We start from the raw sequence: 23,845 nt of genomic DNA on the forward strand, positions 1-23,845 counted from the left end.
TCAAAGGACCAGTGCAAATCAAAGGCACACGTGTGTCATATGTAGTACATCACAGTGGAAACTGATATCCTCATTTACAAGCAAGTTCCTATTTTTCAGCATATACTTTAAATAAAAATTACGCAGGGCCCTTTCAACTGTGTCGAGTAGAGCAATGCAACAATCTCAAAACTGAGATCCCAGTTAAGCTTTATGGCTATGGAAACAAACATGATCCCAAAACTCAGAAGTAAAATTTGACACAAAGAAATGTAGTTAATGCTTAAATTACTACTGTAGTGGGCATTTCTCATTATTTCTCTGTATCAATATGAAGCTTTTTGGAACAGACAGCTGGTAATTTCTTTCCTTAAAGGCATATCCTACCAGGAAACTAATTTAACATCACTGAGCTTGATAGCTGGAAGAGAAGAATAATTTGTAGAAAAGGAGTTCAGGATGACAAGCTATGACTGTGACCTTCAGGTATGTGACAAGTTATTGAAAATAAACACCTATGTGGTTCACATTCCACAAATTCTAAAAAAAGTATGGTTTCTTAAAATTAGATGTGCAAGAAGCAATTTGTAAGGAGAAAAATCAAACAAAATTCATATTGCCTAAAGAAATTATTAATTAAATTTTCCAAGGCTAGAGCCAGGCTGAAACAGCACATGGAATTTAAATGAGAAGTATACTTTTGTTGTTAGACCTTTTGAAATGTCATTGACGAAGAAATCTGTTTGCTTTATTTAAATTAGAGCAACACACAGAACTGTAGGAGTGCCTGGAGATAAGCCCTCACTCCTGCAAAATGCTCTGCAGAAGAAAAGGACATTTTTGTGAACTGTGGGATGCACAGTTTACACTAGAATAAAGTTTGGAAGAATTGCATATATGATATGGTCACTGTTCTCCTTAAAAACAGCTTTATTTTTAAATGGCAGGTTATGTCCCCACTGCTGAAGGAGGCTACCTGTAACATGACATTGTTAAACCATGATGAATTAATGAGATTCTGGTCTTGCGTGCCTTGAGATTTTATCCGAGTTCTTTTCCTGTTAAATCATAATACCAAAAAACCTGCTTTTATTTCTACCATTTATTTCTAAAATTATGGTCTGCCTGATAATTTCTTGGTATGTCAAGTGGAATGTTGGTGTTTATAAAATGTGTCAATATTTCTGAGAAGTTTGACTCATTTATGGTGGTGATGTTCTAACTTTGTAACATACTTTTAAATAATCTCTTTTTTTCCTTTCTACTCTGCCTGTCCAGCATGCTAATTATCCCCCAGTTATACTTCTGAAGAATCATGTTTCCAGACTTCCCTTTACAGCTTTGTAACCATAGCAGCAAACTGGTTTTTATGGAATTTAACAAGGGAAATTTCCCTAAAAATTCTGAAATTGAATATTGAGCCTCTACCTGTTTAGCATTTTTTCTTTTTATTCCTCAAATACAGTTTTACTGTGGGTAGGGTTTTTTTTAGTTACAATAATAAAATCATAAATAAGTGTTCCTAGGGAGGCTTTTACACAAGGGGAAGTGAGGAGATTTTATGTTCCATGTCATCTTTTCAAGGAAATTGTTCATTTTTCACAGAGATATTAAGTTTTGTTTTGAAGTAACTTCTTATCTTGTAATCCAGATCGCATCTTCACTAAGCACTGGACTAATCTCTTGCATGAATCACAAACTGAACTGACTTCATGTCAGCTTTTCCACATCCTTTAATTATAAGCATTTATAAAAAAACTGTGACCATGATTTGAAGGCCCAAAATCCTCCAGATCCTCCAGATCCTCCAGCTGAGTGCTGAAGTTTGTCAAAATACAGGCAGCTACAATCTTTAGAGCCTGTCTGACTTGGAAGAGGTTAGTAGGTCTGCGCTGAAAGATGCCAGGCACTGTCAGCTCTCATTAAAGTGTAGGTTGAGCAGTATCATGAGGAATTTATCTCAAGCCTGTTTTTTTCACTTGATCAGCTCTGCATAAGATGCCAATAAATGCACTGTTCAAATCAGCCAAACTAGTCATGCATTGCTGAAACTAAACCCTAAAGTGTAAGCAGGAACCTGAAGGACTTTGCATGTATTGGCCTTTGCATTTGCTGGCTTGGTTAACATGAACAAAGATTTTCAATTTCTGTTCATATTAAACAAAGCATTACAGGATAAAGCATCATCCCTTACTCCTCTGCATGAATGGAGTCAAATGAAAACAAACAATGCTGTGCACATATATTTCATCTTAAGATGAACTCAGGAATTTAGTTACTTACTGTTTATACAGAGTCATTTACGAGAGACACGGGGTTTTACAAGTCTCTGCAGATCACATAAATAGGTGACACTGGTTAATTCATGATGATGTGCCACCATCATGGTGGAACAAACATATAGAGGAACATAGTGGAAACAGGTATCTTTTGGCAGTATGGATAAATGCAGTTTTTCCACATGAAACTGTCCAAGAAAACAGCAATGAGGCTATGCTACTAAATTCATGTATCCCAAAACCAGACTAAAGTTGGAAATCTACAAGGAGCAACAAGTGCACCTGTTCTTATTGACTGGAGACTGCAGAAATGAACTGACTGTTACACACATCCCTTTCTGTTATCTTTGGGTTACTTCTTCCAAATAACATTCCTGCTTCCCACAGTCTCATCCTATAAAGAGGAACATGAGTCACAAACTGATTCTTTTTTTCCTAAACCAAGCAAGACTTAGAAACTGGCATTAGGAACAAACAGGAGAAAGAGATGTAACCAGAGAAATGCAGCTAATTAAGTTTAACTTTTTCAAAAAAGTACCTTCAGCACTGACTGTCATAATCTGGTGAATACAAAAACATGCCAGGTCAGCAGAAAGACCACTCAGAGGAAAATACACAAACATGGGATCTATAAGCTGGATATGTTGCCTATCAGCTGGAAAATGTTTTAGCTAAAAATATTCACATGTTGTCTGACAAGACACATCCCCCTCAAGCTGTCAATTCTTAAGCAAAAGAAATTACATTAGCAGAATTTCAGTAGCCACCTGACAGCAGTCTCGAGCTGAAGAGGAGTTTGTGTATCTTATTTTCACTTTTCATTGATCAGCAGCATTTATACACTGATAGGCCAAATTTCAAAATTCCTTCCTAGCCACAGTACTACACACAGATTTTGCTTCTCCCACCAGGGTTATTCGTTCTAACTCCTCACCCCACAGAGAGAGAAATGACTAAATCTTCATTTTAATAGCTTCTGTCACAAGCTTTGCTTTGTAAGGACTGTTTCAGCAGTCTTTGGTGGTAATATAAAACATTTTTATGATTAACAGCCATTTTATAACTCAGGTAATTGGCCACAAATCAGGGGAATGTCATAATGTAAGAAGAAAACACTCCCATCTCTATCACGGCTCAGGCTGGATTTTTGGAGTGTATATTAGCTGAGTGGATTATGGGTCTTCATTACTTAAACTAATGTACTTCCTATAGTGCAGACAGAGAAATTTTAAGCTAGTGATTAGTTCTGTCTACCAGATCTTTATAGAGTGCCCATTAGCCATCCTGCACTTCCAGCTGAGACTCTGAAAGGGTGGCTTTATAAGGATTCTAAGAAAATACCTTTCTATTAGTTTGACATTGAACTCTCAATTTCTCTCATGGGAAAAGCAAGACATCCAGAAAGAATTAGTTCATAATACTAATAACCCATGTTCTGTGTTATTCACAATACTAACAATATCACCACTTTGGTGGAAAAGCAGAGTGGGGAATAGAAGTATGTCATTGCATTTTCTTCTCACACATCTGCATTCTGGGCACAATGCTAACTGATCTCCACGGGTCTAGCTGTGGAGCATGGACATGTTTTATTAGATGTAAAAAGGCATACTGTTCAAGTTCAGAATGTTTGTCTTTATGAAGCATTTTAAGATGTATTGGAAAGCATTAAAGAAAGCTCCATCTCATTACCCTTCAGTTTGGGGCAAAAACATAGACAAAGATCTAATATGTGCATTTTAAGCATTGCTGCCTGCTTGCATTAAGTTTGCTTTATGAATCTTTAGGCTGTCTGGACATTTTCTTCTGAATTACGAAACTGTTATCAACTTAAATTTTCACTGGTACAATGGGAAAATAGCTTTTTTCAAAATTCTCTGCAGTAATAAATCTTGTCTCAGGGTTAAATTGGACAGTTGTGTGGACACAGGGAATTCATGCCCATGCTTGTAGAGACACCATTTTAATTTGTCCTTGAAAACAGGGAACTGTGCTTTACTTCACTAGACCTGCCTGGGGGGCACAGGGAGCTGTGGACTCTGGTCTGAGGTGCTGAGTGTGCTCACTGGAGTGCTGTGGCAGGGGAGAGGCTGCCTCACACAGCTGTTTTAGTGTCTCATACACCAGCCATGGCAAGCTGCAGCAGTTTGCATTCCAGAAAGCATCAGTAATTTTTTCCGCTTCAGCCATGCTACTGAAATTGCACACTGGCCTCTTCCAATAGTCTTGTGATTTTCTATAACATATTTCCTGAAATGTGTTCCTCCAGCCCTAAATCTGTACTGAATCTAGAAGTAGAGAGTTGCAATAAACAAGACCCTAAATATACACCCAAGATTTACGAATAACTCAGACACATTTCTTTCTCTCAGTTCGGCTACAAGAAAATAATAATGTTTTTCACTTTCAAACAGTGTATGACAATGAAATGCAATTAATGACCGTGTGAAACATTATGCTTTATGACCTTATTAAACATTGTGTTTACTTGTTAACGAGTTCTGCAGTTGGAAGTTAAGAGCTGCCAAAACTAAAGTGCATAAATAGCCAAAAGATGACTAAGGTGCATGGATCACCTCCTTTATGCTGCATGTTCTTCTTAATGTATCTCCCAGGAGGCAAAATAGAATTTTTTATGCCAAAACATAGAAGACAGGGCTCTATTATGAAAATCTGTCTTGTTTCTAATAAGAAACAAGCCTCTTATTAGTTTCTTAGTTTAACTAAGCTGGCAGGATGAGGAAGATTCATGCATCATCTCTGTGACAAGTTTCAAACTCAGCCTTCAATATTTACTCTGTGCAATTTTTCTGCCCTTACTCTTGCCCTTATTGTAGTTAGCAAGAGAAGCACAGCAGCCTCACAAGATATTTTTGCTCTGTTTAGTGGGTCTGAATGCCATATACTGCACATACCTTTAACATCACTTTCTAACATCTTGGCTTCGTTAAGGACCCTGAAGCTTTTCTTGAGTGAGTTCTTGGCACCATCCTTCAGTGATCCTTCAGGACCAGACGTCTGTGGACAGAGAAAAACAAAGTGTCAAACAGACAGGAAAGTCTGAGGTCATAAAAGACATGTGATCATGATCTAAGTGAACAGTCATCTACATTTTACATGCACATCAATGGACTCTGAATTACATCCCACAGCCATAATATTAGTCTAACAGAACTAAAATAAAAAAACCTAAAATTTTCTAAAAAATTTTTTTAATGGTATGTCAGATCCCCTTTGGAATATGAGAGATTACATCAATAAAGAGAGACATTCTTACAGTATTAAAGAAACAGATTTGACTCTAAGAGCAAAACTGTCCAAAACCAACATACAAAATATGTCTATGTTACAATACAATATGTATTTATTCTTCCAGCTATGGACAGAACACCATGAAATACAGTATTTCTCTCCAACTGCAGCTACAGAAACTTTAGAGGCCAGACTGGATCTGATGACTCTAATAATGACAACTGAGATTCATCTGTAGTTAAATTAAAAAATTGTAATTGCTAGGTGAGTAAAGAAATAAGAAATGGAGTTTTAAAATAAGGGCAAACTGCAGTTAATCTGAAAGAATTTTATTACTAAGTTACCATCCTTCATCCTATCATGCTACTTAAAGATCTTTCTCCTAAAAACATCCATCTCTACCTTCAGTGCAGAGACTGATCAATAGGTGGAATGATTTTTCTAAATTAGATTAGTGTTTTCAGTCAGTAGAAAATGCTCCAGGTTCTGAACCACTTACTGCTCAGTTTGTAAGACTGAACTCAGGTCATACATCATACTGAATACATTTCTTTGAGAATACTCCTGACAGCCAGATAACATTCTGTATTAGTCATGGGTCATAGCCTTGTAACTGGTATGTAATTAAGAAGCAGCTACTTTTCATTTTCCAGGGCAGATACATATACTCAAAAATTAACTGTGTGTCAATTAAATGACACAATTATTATTGCTATTCATTATTTTTATAATGAGCAAGCCCAGAAGTGACATTTCACATATTGCTGAAGCTCTGATGTTTTTCAATGATACTGTAAAAAACATGTAGTAAACTTGCTGTTTCTCTTTCTTTTAAAAATCTTAAAGAATGCTTTGGACACTTTCAAAATTCAGCACCGAGCTTTTTATTAGGGGATATCTCACAGTATATATGTTGCCATGTCACAGGGATATAGCTATTAAAGAATTCCTTGTATTTAGATAGGATGTAAATACAAGCTTTTATGTGACTTTAAGAACAAAGGCACACATCACTGCCATTTCCCAAGCTCACCTGAAATATTAAGCTGTGTACACATTCCTTTCAACAACAAAAACATATACATTCAAAAGATGAAAAAAATGAGTTTCTTATAGATTTTCTCTACCACATAGTAACAAGCAGCACTGGTAACAGAAAAATATAAAAAATAAAACAGGAAAAAATCAAAAAACTACCCAGTGAAGCAAAAGACTGCTTCTGAAGGAAGAATGTTTGGCCAGATTTTGGGACAGATGCACCTGTCAAATCAGACAATACTTTAAAATTTCTTTTTCTACTAGAAACAGAACCCAGAGTGTGATCACTCTGTGACCACAGACTTCAAAAATAATGATTGTTGTTGTTGTTGTTGTTATTGTTATTATTATTGTTATATAACTAGGCATGGCTGACTGGCTGCTGAAGCAGTTTATAGTCAATACAATGATGTTGGAAAGCCAGATTTACAATGCAATACCAAGAAGTTCATCAAATCAGGGACAGTAATTGGGCAAGTGCTGACAATTAGTCCGAAACAGGTTTCAGCTTAAAGTTAATACTAGAAGAGCCCTTTCAGAGAGAATAAACTTGTACTAATTAAAAGCTTTATTTTATATTTTTTAAAAAGAATTTTGAAAATAAGGATTTATTAAGACATCTGATAGAAAATGTACTTTTTTATTAGTTTTTCATGGGGTCCATGAGATGTCAAGTCATGAAGCAGTCAGTAATTAAAACCCAAACATTTTATGACTTTGTGTGAGTCCATACACTTGTGGCAAGCCTGGGTCATGGCGAACCACTTTAATTTAGTAGGATTTATAGCCAACAGACTTTGACATTATTTTCTACATTGGGACAAATACTGTTAAAAAAAAAAGAGAACTAAAAAAAAGAAAAAAATATTGTGATTCAAAATAAATTTGAAAATGTCAGGGTCTCTGGAATTTAATTTGTTCTAATTCTGTCTCTTCCAAAATGTCCACAACCTGCAGACAGTACCTTCCTGTCCCTGTGGCTTTCTCATGGCCCCTACCCTCCCCATGCAAACCTTGGGCAGTTTGAACCTCTGCTTCATCTTATGCAGAAGTGGGACCATGTCATGTACCCAAACAGTGCTGCCTCAGTCATGGTTTAGAGGCATAAATGCACTGGGGCAGTGTTGAGATCACGTGAACTTACACAGGTACACGGTTTTTTAGGCTTAGTGCTAATTCAAATCAATTAAAAATAGTTCTGCCTTGTTCTTGAATGATTTTCTTTTCCCATACACTTACATTGTGAAGTTTCCTCCTATGCAAGAAACAGGGTTACTCTCATTTCTGCTAGTCCTGAAGATGGATACCAAAAATGATTTGCACCTCAGGGCATCCTCCCAAGGATTTCTAGGCAGCTTTATGTTAGGAAATCTAGACCACCAACAGAACTGCTGGGGCACCATCTACAAAGAAAGTCAAAATCAAAAAAGAAAGCAGGACCCTAAACACTTGATGTGTCCCTTGTGCTGCCTACAGTCCCCAGCCTCTAAGTCCTTTCTAAACAGCCTAAGAATAATCCACTTTTTTAATATAGAGTGTGCAACTACCATTCTGATCTATGAGATAAGACCAGAATATGTTAACCTGACTCCTATCTGTTACTATCTAAGTAATGGAATGCTGAAACTGCCTGAATGCTAAAGATTTCTCATTTCTGATGAATTTATTTTGCTTTCAAAGGGGAGAGCAAATCCATCATAAAAACCTCAGGAGGAATTTTTCTGTCATATTTTTAATACATTTTTCCAGTAATTTATCAGGCTTCCTGTAATCACAATGGATTTTGAGCATCTTTTCATTCATGCTTTAGCAGCATTAGATTAATTTGAAAATTAAGTCATTTTCCCATTACAAACCAAAACCAAAACAAAAAACCCCTTGAGATATCATGAAGATTCTTGTAAATAATTTGGTCCAGTGATGTGGAGGATAGAACCTAAAACCAAAACCTGTCCATACAGTCTCTGGTTCATACACCAGCTTGTTGCTGTTGGGAAATCTTCATCCCCCTGCACCAACATTATTCCTGGTGAATAGGAAAGGTGAGGATCAGGGAAGCAAAGTGAGCTACAGCACTTTTCTCCATTATTTATTCACACCTGGAACTCAAGAGTCTTTTACAGAAAACAGGCATCCAGAAGAGAACATGCTCTTTCAAAAGGAGGGGAAAGAAAGATCGCCATCATGTCACAGGGTCCCCACAGCAGCTTCTCAGAAAGCTGGCATCACACCTTCTAGGGGCCTATGCTGCCTTCTAGGAGACCTTTTGAGCCACTGTGCTCCAGACAGCCCTGACTGAGGGTACATTCCTGGTCTTGTGCTGAAGCTCAGCTAAAAGCTCCTTGGGACCTCCAGAAAGTGGGACCCTGATTTACCTGGTTACCAGTTTTACCAGTTAAACCATTCACCTAGGCTGAGCAACCATTCAACAGTCTTTAAATACAAACAAGGAAACAGAATAAAGAAGGGATGACTGTAGTTCACAACTGACATATTTTTAAAATATGGCTTAAATGAACATATAAAAAATAACAGCTAAATCTATTGCTCTGCAGCAATTTGATGGCAAACCACCAATGACCTCTATATCAAGTCAATCACATTTAAAAGGCATCAGCTGCCTCAATTTTCTTCCTCATCAACTAGATCCCCATTTCACATACACTGCTCATAAAAAAAACCAAACTCCTTCTAATGAATACATGCAAAGGAGATGCTGAAAACATCACCCTAATATTTTCATCTCTTTCCTTGCTACTCACTTGCTTCATATTGCTTGATATTTACATCATATCATCCATCTTGACCTCCATCAATTAAATTATCAATCCCCTTTCTCTCTATGCTATAATCACCCAGTAATATATATACTTTTGTCATCATCCTGTAATTGCTAGCTTTGTTTCTTTATTGCTCTATGTGTCTTTTTTTTCTCCTTTTCAATCCTTGAAACAGCTGCCTGTCTCACTCATTCCAAGTTATGAAAGGAGAAAAAGACATTGCATATTAAATTCTAATGAGAAGGAAAAAACAAAAAGGGCCAGGCCCTTATTTACTTCTGTGGTGTAATTAGGCATTCTGGTAAAACAAAGAACAATTTACAGAGAACTAGCACATTGTAATGTGTGAGGTGATTTTATTCATTAAGAGAGAAATACGGTGGTTAGTGTTATTTGAAAAAACAGTGAAAATATAAACAGCCTGCAAATATTGAAATTTTTGGGCAGTGGCTCCTTCACTTTATCCCTCTGACGAATACAGAGCTTCACAGCACGTGATTGATTTTGCTATTCTCATAATGCATTTGACTGAAGTAGCCCTCTGTAAGCTACTTTTATTCATGTACATTTATTCACATACATGTGCTGTAACTACAAGTTGTTTCTGCTCATCTACAAGTCCCTATATCAAATACAAGTTCTGGCACTCTCATATTATACTGTCACTGCCTCACATTTCTGTATGCATGTGGAGGGCATGCCTGTTGGTCTCTGACCGACTCCCACAAATTTGCCACTAACTCCTCTGATATCGACCTTAAAGATAATTTTGGCTACGCTCAGAATGCTTTCTGCTCACAGTATAAGCATCAAAGAGCCAAGATCTTCATTGTGACCCAGGGTGGAGAGCTGAATTTACCTTACAATCCTATTTTTAAAAGTTCTCTTCATTTTCTCTGGAAGTTTACAGTGCTACCTCATAGTGAGAATAAAATTTCTCTGCAAAAACTAGTAGAGGTCACAAAGCGAATAAAATTTCCACTCTCCTCCTACAATTCTCCATTTCTAGAATTCTGGCCAGGTGCATGCAGTTCATCTGATGTGCAGAGAAGTGCCTTCAAGCATTTTCAGGGAACTAAGTTGAAGAGTTAATTAAGGTACCAAGTTCTTTATATTTAATGAATGTATTATCCACATCTAAACTTGCACTATTGAATATCAGATGGCTCCTGAATCAAAGCTGTTGGCTTGAGCCATACACATTTTATTTACTATCCTTCAGGAGGAAGGATAGTAAATAAAATGGGGAACAAAACTAAGGATCATGAGTTAGGAACAAATAGGGACTGTCTGAAGGTACACATAGCTATGACAGAGGCATAGCTTTCTCATCACAAAAACAAGCATGTTTGATGGCAAAGGTCTTCACATAAAGTTTTAAGATGGCAAAACATGGATCTGAGATCAGATGTAGCACATTCCACAAAAAATCTAAACGTTCTTTTTCATGTACTCATTTTCCTTACCTCTTGCATAGCTTCATTTGCAAGAGACTTGGCTTCCTTGGCAACTCTTTCAGCTTCATCTATGGAATCCTTGATGTTAGTATAAGCATTGAAAGCACGTGTGGCATTGAAAGAGAGGTTTTTTGCTTCAGTAAGGATTCTGTTGGGATGAAGAAAGTAAACACACCATTAAACCTGCTGCCAGAGCTCAACAGAACAGAGTATCCTACATTTTGAAACAGCCTGTATTTCTAAGGCTATTTCTAAGGTGTTTAGAGAGCAACGCTACATTTGAGATTTCAGGAGATCTGGCATCATGTGTTTAATGGAATTAATATTTCATCTCGGCAGAGAGACATAAAGAACAATGCTCACTAAAAGAAAGGTCTGTGAGATAAAAATAGACCAGACACTGAGAAAAGATAACACTGTGCTTAATGCTCTAATGCAAGTAGCATATTCATCATGTGGGTTTTTAGGCTATGTGCTGAGCCAGGCAACTTGAGGAAACCTGAACTGTATGAAGGATCACCACAGGCATGTTTTAAAGCAGAATATCTGAAAAACTAATTTCTTGGTCTGGGTGCCAGACAGAGAATTGCTAGTTTTGAAGACGATCTCACAGTCTAAACCAAATCCTAAATGTTAAGTTTGCTGACCAAAATGAAAAACATAGCCAGTAATGCTTCATATTGAATGTGATGTTCAATTTACATGAAATACTCCATTCTGATTGCTATAAATAAATACAGTTAGTATTTGCTGGTGCAGAGACAGTGTTCAGCTAGCCTCCTTCCTAGGGAAATTTCTAGTCAGCAGGCTGGGGAAATAACTTTTCTTGCACTCTCTCTGTATGATATATTAAAACATTTTCTACAAAGAATTGCTGCATCTACAGAATGAACTTGAAGACAACTATCTCAGTAGCCTTTATGACCAATGCCTATGTTGATTTTAAGAATTAAGTGTAAATGCAGTAAAATCCCCACTTGAACTAGATAAGAATGGATCTGAACTTGGATTTTTGCCTCTCTGGGAAATTCTTTAGCCATGCACGTGTATGGCAATATGAGAGAGACAGAGATTACTCCTGTTGGACCTGTTCCAGCTTGTATAAACTAGTCATTGAGACAGTGTGTGTGTAAGAAAGGAAAATCCATCCCAGTAATTTATCTGTTCTCTGGAGAACTGTGACAGCTGGGCTCTGATCCTCACATCAATTACTCACTGATTTCTACCAAATGCCACAGAAAAGACAAAGTGGACAGAAGATATAGTCCCTGGATTCAGCATGTAGCTAAAAGAGGGAGAGAGATTCCCTTTAGGTTACTGCAGAAACTGCATGACTGAGCTGCCTCTGCATCATCCCTGGAAAAGTGAATCTCTTTCCTCAACAACGGCTGGAGCTCACTAGGCTACTCCAAGTTTCTGTGATGCTCTATTAAACAAATGTGGAGCCCAGAATACCTACCTAGCAAGTACCTCAAGAACTGCTTAGAAACATGGTTCAAATCCTTTCTGGTTAGGAAAAACCTAAACTGAATTTGCCAAATACCAATGGTGCTTACTCATGAGCAGGCAATTAGCCACAAGGGAGAAGCCCATACTAATGCTTCCTTGTACACAGCAGAAACAACAATTCTTTTCCTAGGGTAAGTTCATGAATGGTTCCATGTTCTAACACTCAAGAGAACATCCTCATTGTCAATCAATATATTATTAGAATCCTTAGAAGGTGACTGAAGAGACAGGGCTCTCCCTCTATCTCTCCTGTAAGAAGAAACAGTAATCTAGATCACCAAATTTAGAATTGTCTGAAAGACACTCAAGTGCCAGTTGTGAAGATAGATACACTTTTTAATTTCTCAAACTGATAGAGACTGTATATGCCTGTAAAGTACAACTATTTCTTGTCAGTGCATGAAGTTAACAGCTTTATCCTGATTGCCCAGCACCATGGTATTTTGTTGTCCTTTGAATATATGTATCTTCATGTATCACATGAAGATATTTGAAGATATGTATCTTCATATGTATCACATTAGAAATTTTAACTTTGAACAACCTGCCTTTAGACATAATTTTTAATATCCTTGGTTCTGTGGAGTTTATTGTCTTTTTTTGAGAATCTGAGGTTGATTTCTGGATCAGACATAGGTATGCATAGTGCTGTTACAACATCTTGAACACTACCCTAAGGTCCTTAAGGCCAAGCTGTCACCTACATTAAGACAGAAGCACATACAAACACCCATAAAAAGGTCTCTTTTGAATAGTTAAAAAGCTATATCTCAAAGCATGTCTTGCCAATATTTGACTGGGAAGCAAAATCTTTTTTGTCTACATTTTCTCTCTTTCTTAGTTCCTTCACAACAACCTTCCAAGTATTCAGATATTCATGTGTGGTTGGGTGTGACACTAAAGTCACTCATCAAGTTCATTTTTACCCAGGAAACCACAGCTATCATTATTTTATGCACACCTTAAAACATGTATTACATTGGGTGTCTACAGTAGTGTAACTACACTGTAAATTAAGCCAGTAATTTTGCAAGTATCAGAGCTAATTTCCTGTCTTTTCCTCAAAATTACAGATGCTGGTAAGAAAAAACTGTGTTAAGCATCTGCTCACAAGTCTTTGGGATATTCAAGTCTTCAGGTAGTATCTAAAAGATAGAAGGAGCAAAAAAGTAGCATATTCTTAATGTTTAAAAAATAATACTTTTTTTCATGCAGTGCTTTTACAAAATAATGAAACTAGAGGCTGGTGCTGGGGACAGGTCCAAGAGGCAGAATTTCCATGGTCTATTTCTGGGTATTACTATTGCAAATTACACTTACTATTTATGGCTTGCTTTCTTAAGCGCATAGAATGCAATAAAACAAAAGACACCCCTCTCTTTTTCCCCAAAAATTCCCAAAAACCCAACAAAACCTTGCTTTATATTCTTTCCATGAAGCTATTTTCACGATGAGTTATATAGCAACATTCTGCTGAAAGAGCAGTCATATGTGGTCATATAAATGAAGGGCATTGCAGCTCTTGTGTTTAGGAATGTGATAGTGGTAAACAGAAACTGAAGTTTCTGTTCTTGGGTTTAAGCATCTTCGTCCAGGACACCTACTTTTTTTGGAGAGAGTTTTGAAACTGGTAGAGAAATTACTGTCCATCACTAAGGGGAACTTCTGACAGTAAACAATTTAGCAATTTAAAAATCACAATAATAGTCTCCTACCAAAATGGTCATCTTAAAAAGGAAAATACTACTTGTTTCTAACAAATGCACATGAAAATGTGTAGGGAGCTCTTTAAGAAGAATTGCTATTTTTTTCACAACATAGCAGCAAGCTATAAGAATCACAAGATGTAGGAAACTGCTTAAAAGAGCTCCATAAATTGACTAACTCAATAGTTGTATACTTGTAGATACCCCTGTAATTTGTATACCCCCAGTGGCAGGTGTCAAAGAAGAGGAATGCCCTTCAAGTTCTGTGAAGCAATTTTGCAAACCTGCTTCATGATTTGATTTTAGCATTACCAGTGAATGTCTGCCTTACCCATCCAGCACTGCAGATGATTCATTCAGCTGGCCCGCATGGTTCTCAGCTTGCAATACCTTTTCTGGAAGCATCCTGTCACGAATTTCTTGTGATAAGTCATCTATTTTGTCTTTCAGCTGATCAGACATTGGCTGTATCTTATTTGCAACACCTTCCACATACTGAAAATGGCAAAAGAAAAGCCTTTGAATTTCTGATTGCTAGCATTCTGTATCTATATATCAGGGTGTTTCTTCTTTCCTTGTGCGCTATTATCTTAACTTACCCATGCATTAAAATTTCAGGGAACTAGTATAGAATGAATAACAGGAAAGGCTGGACCGGAAAGCAGAGAGGAGATAAACAATATTCCAAGAGCTACTCATCTCTCTTGAGCTTAATAGAAGCTTTTCTTTTATAATTAAGGAATTGCATGGTTTAAAGTTTATAGACTAATTTGGACTGCCTTCCTAAATATAGATGCATGTATAGCTATATTAAATTGTTGCTGTGCTCCACAGTAATAACTATTAAGTGGCAGAAGTTTCATGTTTCAGGACCCTTTGAGTGGATACAACATCTTTTTGCTTATTAAAGCTTCTCAGTAAGAACTATGTTTTTTGAAGACTTGCCATTCCTGTTCCAAAAAGCTGTTTTACTGTGTCTCCTTTTCCATTTCTCCAAAGAGCATTTTTCCATTTATTATGGCAAGCTGCAATGCATGCTGGAAATATCTGCAGAACCAATGATACTTCAAGATGGCTTTTTTTTTTTTTTTTTGTAGCTACAACACTGATCTCAAACTCTGTTGGCAAAACTTTTAAGGCAGAATTTTCAAAAATATTATGTAAAATGAGATTTCAATCCTCTCCCTGATCTGTCTAGACTTAAAATTGTGGCCACAGGCAACAAATTATTTCTGAAGCTTCCTTCTGATACACAGTTTTTGTGCAGACAAATCTATACCTAGATTACAGAGTTGCAGTGAGACTCTGAATGCATCTGCTGCATCTGTAATTCTCAGGATAAAGTTAGTACCACAATCAGAATACTACATTTATAAATGGCAGAATCCCTAAAACATTGTGACCTAGCTCACATGTAATCCAGCGAATCTTTTAGAACTCCAAATTATTAATTTTTATACACCAGACTAGCTTTTCTACTATACAGCAATGGAAAAAAAATATCCCAAGTAAAATATTCCAATATTGATAAATACAATGAAAAATTAAGTGTTACTTTATTAATCTATTTTGCTTCCATAATGATGTTTTGTTGTACTTAATCTCTGGTAAGGATGATACATTCTCACCTCTACAGCTATGCTGATGTCATTTGCAAGTTTATTGGCTTCATCAAGGACATCATTCCCTTCCTGAAGGGTCTTTTCAACATCTTGTCTACCATCTTCTACAGCTTGCTTCCTTTTCTATAGGATGAGTTCACACAAAGAAAAAGACGAGTTGTTTACCAGAACAGTTCAAATGCCAGCACCTCAGTACAAGACTGCATTTTGTCACCATGCCACAATGCCCCTTCTGCAACTCTCTGAGCTCTCAGAGCTGAGGTGGTGACAAGAATAAAGCACATGTAAGGTATCTTTCCTTTGTCCTCCCATTCCCAGCTGTGTACTGTCCTCCCACGTGGAAAGGTTTTTGTTGCTCTCTAACAGAGGTAATTGCCTGAAGTACTACTGCAAAACAAATGACAAAGTTACAAATCCTAATTGTTACCCAGATGTGTAAGTTGCTAATTTTGTAAATCACCTCTGACAATGAAGGAAAATTTTATAAAAATATTCTGCTGCTTTCCTACTTCCATCCACTGGTACTTCATCAACTGCTGAATGCAAAATAAAAGGTTTGGAGTAACCTAAAGATTTCTGGTTTTCCAATTAGTAAAACTACTGCATATTGTGTGGTAAGGATGGACTTCTGAATAAAGAATTGGCAATTTCCTGTGCAAGATCCATTGAGTATCACAGATTAGTTTGACAGGAAGCCATGGCAGCCTTGTGGGCAGGACTGCTGGAAAGGCACTCTGCTACAGTGATGCAGAGAATATTTTTAAAACTGAAATAGCAGGTAATTTCTCCAACCTTTACTCATCCACCTTTGGGAAGAAAATGCACAGGACAGAGATCACCTAAATTCCTCAGATCACTGCATTTCCTTAATTCAAACAAGCACAGAAATATCTGCTGAGAACAGAGGTCTCAGGACTCTAACCTCATACTGTACTTGAGGTGAAAGCTCACCGAGATACAGAGCTGAAACATTCACCTTCATTAGGGTGACTCTGCTCTTTATGTCTTGGTTAAATGCTTGTTAATGTACAGTATAATATGCTCTTTAAGTCTCTGCAATTTAAATTAAATCACAAGCAGACCCCTCTTCTATGAGAGAGATCATTTATAACAGCTACTAACTACCGAGGACAGAGTTTGATTTATTACTCTGTAATATCCACACACCCCCTTTAGTCTTCTTTCCCAGGGGCTGGAGAGGGAGATGAAAGGGTAAGTTTTCTAGAAGCAAATATATGACAGCAAAGATTTTAACAGAACTCCTATTTAAATATTGAGCACATGCTTTGAATTTTACATGACTATTTAGACTGGGTTGAATTTAATTTCCCACAGAATAATAAATCCAGTGTACCTTCCACAAAGCAGATGGTATTATTTCAATAAAGCAGGGGAGTAATTCTACTTTTAAAAGCCAGTGCACTTCCTCATTCTGAGGAACACGTTCCCTTTAAATTACATTAGATAGAGTTAGATTTTTATAATGCTTTTTTTGGCTTATATTTTTGTTTCAATATTTAATCATGCAAAGGTTCCATCTTTAATCAGAAACCAAGTAATCGAGGATAAAGCCTGTCAGCACTCACCTCCAGCATGGTCATATTTTTTTGGTTGACTGCAGATAAACGATCGGCCTCCCAAATTTTACTTGCAGCTTCTTTTAGCAGATCTTGAGCATCAGCAACTTTGCTTTGGTAGTCTGCTAGCTTGTCCCGGACCTCATTTTTGAGATCCTCATTTTTCTCACTGGGCTCACCAAATAATTTCTTCACCTTGTCCAAAAGATCTTCTGCATTCCTGAAATACATTGCAACCTATGAAGACACTGAGTTCATATTCTCTACACCAAATAATCTGAATAGTCTCAATAATAAGGAAATGAAATAGAAGAAAAGGAAATTAAATTAAGTCTCAAAGTAATTTTCAAGATGACACATGCTTAATAAAGTGAAAGGACAGGTGTTTCTAAGCCCTTTCTTAAAAGAGGTTTTTAAATTCCACTTAGGGCCTACTTATGAAGCAGAATATATTCAAATACTCTCCTTTGAAGAATATTTTTTTAATTAATTTTTTTGGTTAATTTCCATTCTTGAGATCTGATTGGCAAACAGAAGTTTTCTGAAACATTTCACCAATTTCAAGCTGTCTTGAAGTAGACAACTGCTTTAGACTAGACAGTCAAAAATCACAAATTCTTTCTGGTGAAATTAAAAAAAACCCAAACCTAGATCTTTGGATTTATGACTTCCAGTAGTCAAAAAATTTTGCTTATCTAAAATACACTCTGGAGTATTCTGAATGGATTTTGCTGACCCCAGTTTAAAGGGACTGGAGTCCTGTCATCTGCCTGCCTCAAATCAGTTTCACCAAAGGCAACACCACTGTGTTAATCCAATGATATGTCAAGGGCAGGAAAAAAAAGTGGCACCTCAGGCACTTCCAAAATGATGCTTAGGGATGAGAAAAATCCTAAGTAAACAGGAATATGTAGGACAGATAATAACTACGGAAGAAATTTATCATTCTTCCACCTAGGACAGAATAAGTTTTTCTTCCTGTTTCATTATGCCAAAGTGTGGAAAGAAAGAACTGTATTTTTTTAAAAAACCTTGCAATTTGGCCTGCCTGTAGTCAGTTCCATTAGGAATCTTCTAAAAATAAACATATAAATAAATGCACACCAAAAAGATATGGGCAAGGAGGAAAAGATATGCTGACACTGGACATAACTTAGATTAAGAGTCTGAAGTGGAGCCAAGGGAAGTCAAACTGTAATCTTAGTTTGGGGATTTTATGAGATGGATTGAAGTTTTTTTTCCATCAATTCTGCCTTTGGTTTTGATTGAAAAAATTATTCACATGTTGAATTCACAACTTCTGAGGACACAATATTTAATCAAAAACGAAATCCCAATATTGACACCCTGTCACAGAAGTGTAGAAAGGAATTCAGGATTTCTCTCATACCTCCTCCATTATTCTTCTATAAGAAGCTCCTGTCTTGCACTTCTGGCAAATTTTGACACCCATATGACACTGCAGTACTGGAGGAAGAGTATGAAACAGATGGATTTTCCTTTTATTCCCTTGCCTCATAGCACAGTTCAAACTACTTATCCATCCAGTAGTCTACCTCAAAACTCTTCCTTGCTGCTCCTAAGATAGCACTTTCACACCGATCTGTTGAGCATTTTCCCTCTGCTCTTTCTAATGAAGTATGAGGCAATCTGTTCCATGTAATCCCTTGCTTTAGAAATTTTGTGTGACTGGACTGTGCCACATTTCTTGAAATACTCTCTTGTACACTTAAGCTGTGCTACTTTCACTAGAAACCATCCTGGAAAAAGAATAAAACTATACAAAATGCTTGAAGTTTTAGAAGAAACAGTCACAGATCTGGCCTAACACATGGAATGCTGAATGGTCTGGATGCTCAAAACGAGTGCAAAAGAACAAACAAGATTAGAGACTCATAACAAAATGATTAAAACCCATTAACTGCACATGAGAGCCTAAATATGTTAGAATTGCCCTACCAGCAGAAGGAGAAGAAATAAGGATTGTAACATCATGAATAGCATCTATAAGGTGATCAACTGTCCCATGTCTCTTCAAAAACAAAAATAGAAATATCAGGAAGCAATGTCAAAACATAGGAGTCATATCTTCCAACACTGCATGGCTGAGTTATGCAATTCATTCCCCCAGGAAAGTGGATGATAGAAATTCAGAGATTCAGAAGCCATCAGACAAATTAGTGGAAGAAAAAGTCACACAAAAATAAAGCTACTCAGCATACTAAACAGAAAGAAAGAATTCTGGCTCACAGAATCCCCTGATTGCAACTCAGTGGCATCTGAGAAAACATGAAGGAATGTTATAAAATAGTGAAAGATATACTTCATAAATACTAAAATCATGGCACTTCAGAACAGCAACTGGTGTATTTCTCTATATGCTCTTTTAGAGAGAAATTACTATAACTAATATGCCATTTCAGTACACTAAGGCAATAAGAGCCTGGATTTGAAAAATTTCAAGGAAAATAAGGGAAAAACCTGCATATGCAAGAGAAGCTTTGCCATCTATGAAAACAAGAAAACTTTACTTCATTTGTCTTCTTTATTTAAGTTTTGAGAATTCACTGAAAACACAGCAGAGAATCCACTGAATCTTGTCATTCTGTTCTTGGACAAAATTCTGAAAACAGAATACAATCACTGACAAAAGACAACTCACCAAAGTGTAAGCACCTCAAAGTGATCATGAGGCATGCAAGAGCCTTACTTTATTCAAAATTAAGTATGTCAAATGGGTCTGTAGAGAGTACACACATGTGTGGAGCACAGAGATCCACATCCATGCACCTGTACCTCCAGAGTTCTAAGAATGATTAATTTTTCTTCACTCTTCTTCCTTGCAGAGTGTACGCTATCCACTTTCTTTCTACACTATTTAAAGAGTTTTATAACATTTTCCTTCAAGAGGCATTTTCAGAAAACAACATCTCTAGGGTCCTTTCCTCCCTACCCTGTAATGCACAGTGACTAATTTACCTTCTGTTTTGTTGGCTGCCAAAATTTCTTGGATCTCAGTGACTGCCTATAAAGAGGTAACCCTATCCTTAAGATAAACCATAAACCTTATTTGAAATCGATGAATATATTCATGAATCTCTTAGTATAAAAAGTATTCCTATACAAAGAAATTTAAAAACTCACTTAGTACATTTCAGGAAGAATGAAAGAAGGAGGGAAGTTCTGTCCCTCAAAAAAAACCTACTGCATTTTCTACTCTAGCTATTGGGCTAGAGTAGGAAATGATTTCATTGTAGTCTGGCAGTTTCATATCAGCTACAGCATTTGAGGACTAATAATACCTTGTTTGAAAGGCCCTTCTCCAGCCAGCCCTAAATTTGCAGGCAGCACTTTCAAGGGTTTGGCTAAATTTTTCTCATCTCAACTTTTTACTGGTTTATTTCTTTGTGTGAGTAGAGAGGGCATAGAAGAGACTCAGTGGAATCAGATGAAAAAGCAATAAAACATTGCTCACAAATAAGTTTGCAATATATTCTTTCTCAAGAGAACTGAAAGCAGAGCTATCAGTTATGGGAAGAAATACTGCACTAGCAGGATTTCCAGAAAATGATCTGGTTTTATCTTAGACAGAAAAGTCTAAGATAGGCAGTGCAAATCTGATTCTAAACTGCTTGGAATTCTCAGCTGATTTTGTATTCCATTTGTGTCTCCTTACAGTATGCACACACCTGATAACTGACATTTTCAGGCCTGCATAACTCTATCCCAGACAGTTTTTTGATCCATCACAACTTCAATGGACCGTGTCCCTGCTCAGCTGGATTCCCTGCTAGATGTTTGCACTGGTGAAGAGCTAAGCAAAGTCTAACTCTGGAAATAGACCTGGTCTTACTCATATAGATGTAACAAACTACCAGAATTTTTAACTTCAAGCCAAGTATTTTTCTCAGTCAGGTAAGTTTTCAGCATTTGGCATATTGCTTTATAAACAGCTGCCAATATAAATATATGTATACATTTATTTACAGATAATTAAATAACCAAACAGCAGGCTTCTGAACTATGCCACAGAAATGGTTTATTCTGACCTACACCATTCTAAACGTGGCAAAATATGTTTAGATATAATGTCTATTTATGTCTTTATAATGTCTATTATATTGAACAAACTTGTCAGACAGTTATTATTTTTATTAGACCAACTAGTTTTCCAGTGAAAATCCCCAAGCTTCCAGATGGAATTTTTAGTACTAAAGCCATTCATCAGATCTGAAGCAGAAACTAAAAACAAACTGAGAAAAATTAGAATTCAATTAAAAATGTTGCTGGTACCTGTGGAGCAGGGAAATAATTTCCTTGGGATTGCTTTTCACATATGTAAGCATTTTCAAGAATGCAAATGCTATATCAACAGATACAAAGTATTAGACTTTGCTTTCTTTCACATTTCTGTAAGCCTCAGCTAGAAAACATGACAATCACATTTACAAGAATCAGACATTGTCACTAGGACGTTGGAGACTGGGGTCTCTCTACTCACTTTAACTCATCTTGAGCCATTTTTTCTTGCACACTGAAGTCTCTATTTCTCATCTCTATGACCATTCCTTCAGCCTCACTCTGAAGTTCTGGAAGACTCTTCTCCAAAGTCCTGTCTTGAGTTCTGAGTGTCTCATTCAATTTCACAGCATCTTCTTTTGCAGCTGCAGGGGACCAAAATACATTATGTAAGGAGCTAGTAATTAAAAACAACAGAGAAGCTGCCTACTCGATCAGTGGCACACAACTTGCACTGGTTATTTCTGCTGTGATCCAATGGTCAGTAACAAATGAGAAAATAATATATGTTTCATCAAACTGTTTATTATAGTTCACTTTTCAACACAATAATTGAACAAGTCTTTATATCCAGGATGATAAATACATTGCTCCCCTCCTCCTGCTCCTCAAGGAAAGAATTTGCACTGAACCTTCAAAACAAGCAGAAGACAGTTTGCTATATTGCTTGTAGAATTAAGGAGCATGGAGGACAAGCAATGAAAATTAGGCTTAAATTACTTTTGGAACCTTAAAATATGTCATTTTTAGCATTCAGACTTAACAGTTCTGGGAAGAATAAACAATTGTGAAATTTAAGAAAATGAATCAGAAGAGGAGTGAGACACCCACATATGTTTAGAAGAAGATACCCATAAATGGAAAAAATTTGAAGGTTGGAGTATATGAAGGTTTATTGTAAATGTGTTTGGAACAGCCAAATTATTTCAAGCAGATAAAACTGTACACACAGCATCATACTCAAGGATGGACTAAAATCTTTCTGCCATAGCACACCACAACATATTAGAATACTCACTTTCAGAAGCAACTAGGTCATTTATGGCAAACAGTTCCATCTTCAACTTTAAAAAGTATTGCTGCCCTTCCACAGTACAGAGCTCCCAAGTAACTGATTTCTCTAAAATGGCACTGTTCCTGGTCACAGGGGTACTTATGAGTATTTAAAATTAAATATTTAATTGAAGACATTGAAATCAGTATTTCAAACCTCAGTAAATTACTATTTCCTCTACACATAGTATAGGTTTAGAGCAAATTACGAAGAAAATCTAATCTAATCTAATGATGTCTTTGATTAGCTGGCGAGAACTGAGATTTGTGTCTTTAATAATGAGTGGTTTTGTGAGGTCTGGAAAAAGACTACACTTTCCTCAAATGGATCATGGATATCTCAAATATTTACTATATTATGCATCATTACTAAGGTACCTCAGGCCAGGAATAAGTCTATATTAATTTTTTATAATTTTATTTAAAAAATAGTGAGTAACGTCCCTGAATATTTACATAAAAGAAAAATGAATATATAAGCTAACCTTTTCTTATGTTCAGAAAAACCTATACCAAATTTTATCCTTCTCTTCTCCTAACCATGTTTTGTTTTGTGTCTCAGTGGAATGCAAATATCAGAGTCCAGTGGTGGTAAAAGGTCTGGGTACACTGACATAGACAAAGGCTAGGAACTGCAAAGAAGGGAAATTCGATAGCTAAGAAGGAAAATTAGTTACAGCTACTCAGACATTCAAAAAGTCAACAATCAGCTCAGTAGAAGTGAATAAGCAGTCAGAGCATGGTCATTAGAACCAGTCACTACAAACTTCTCACTTTTAATGAGGAGTTTTGTCAGTGAGGTAAAAAGAATGGATGAGAAGAACGTTGCTGTGTTATGAATCACCAATGGCATCCAGCTGTAAAAAAAAGTTATTGGGACATTATTAGGAGAGCAGACATAGTCAAGTTTTACTCCTCCTGAAGAGCAAGACACTGAAAAAACATCATTTCATGCTTTTTGGCTGTGGTTCAGAAACACAGATATACTTTTCAGCAGAGAAAAGGAAATTACATGAAGGTGAGTAGGAGATTTGGGAGAACGCTCTTTGGTGCAATTCAGCCTAGAAAAAAAAGGGGCCAAAGTGGAATATGATTTCTCTTTGCAAATATATCTGGTGTTGGGGAAAGGAGGAGAAGTACTAGGGAATGGAAAAAAACATCTATTTGAGCTAAAGAACAGGGTTTGCTAGGAAACATGATGAGAAACTAAACATGAATATTTTTTGCTAGAAATGTGAACTATGGCAATTATGAAGAGTACTGAAACTGCCTCCTATCCAGATTGTGCGTATTT

General features: G+C 36.6%; 1 protein-coding gene across 1 annotated transcript in view; it reads right to left on the minus strand.

Annotated features, from left to right (window-relative positions):
* Positions 1–23,845, minus strand: part of LAMA2 (laminin subunit alpha 2) — a 335,919-nt gene that overhangs the window by 50,300 nt on the left and 261,774 nt on the right. Inside the window, exons 36-41 of the mRNA XM_058802519.1 lie at positions 21,701–21,863; positions 17,209–17,419; positions 15,629–15,745; positions 14,332–14,495; positions 10,795–10,933; positions 5,174–5,276 (exon numbers count right to left, since the gene is read on the minus strand). Coding sequence (XP_058658502.1) covers positions 5,174–5,276; positions 10,795–10,933; positions 14,332–14,495; positions 15,629–15,745; positions 17,209–17,419; positions 21,701–21,863 — 897 coding nt within the window. The remainder of the gene's footprint in view (positions 1–5,173; positions 5,277–10,794; positions 10,934–14,331; positions 14,496–15,628; positions 15,746–17,208; positions 17,420–21,700; positions 21,864–23,845) is intronic.

The sequence above is a fragment of the Ammospiza caudacuta genome, chromosome 3, assembly GCF_027887145.1.
Source record: "Ammospiza caudacuta isolate bAmmCau1 chromosome 3, bAmmCau1.pri, whole genome shotgun sequence".
NCBI lineage: Eukaryota > Metazoa > Chordata > Aves > Passeriformes > Passerellidae > Ammospiza > Ammospiza caudacuta.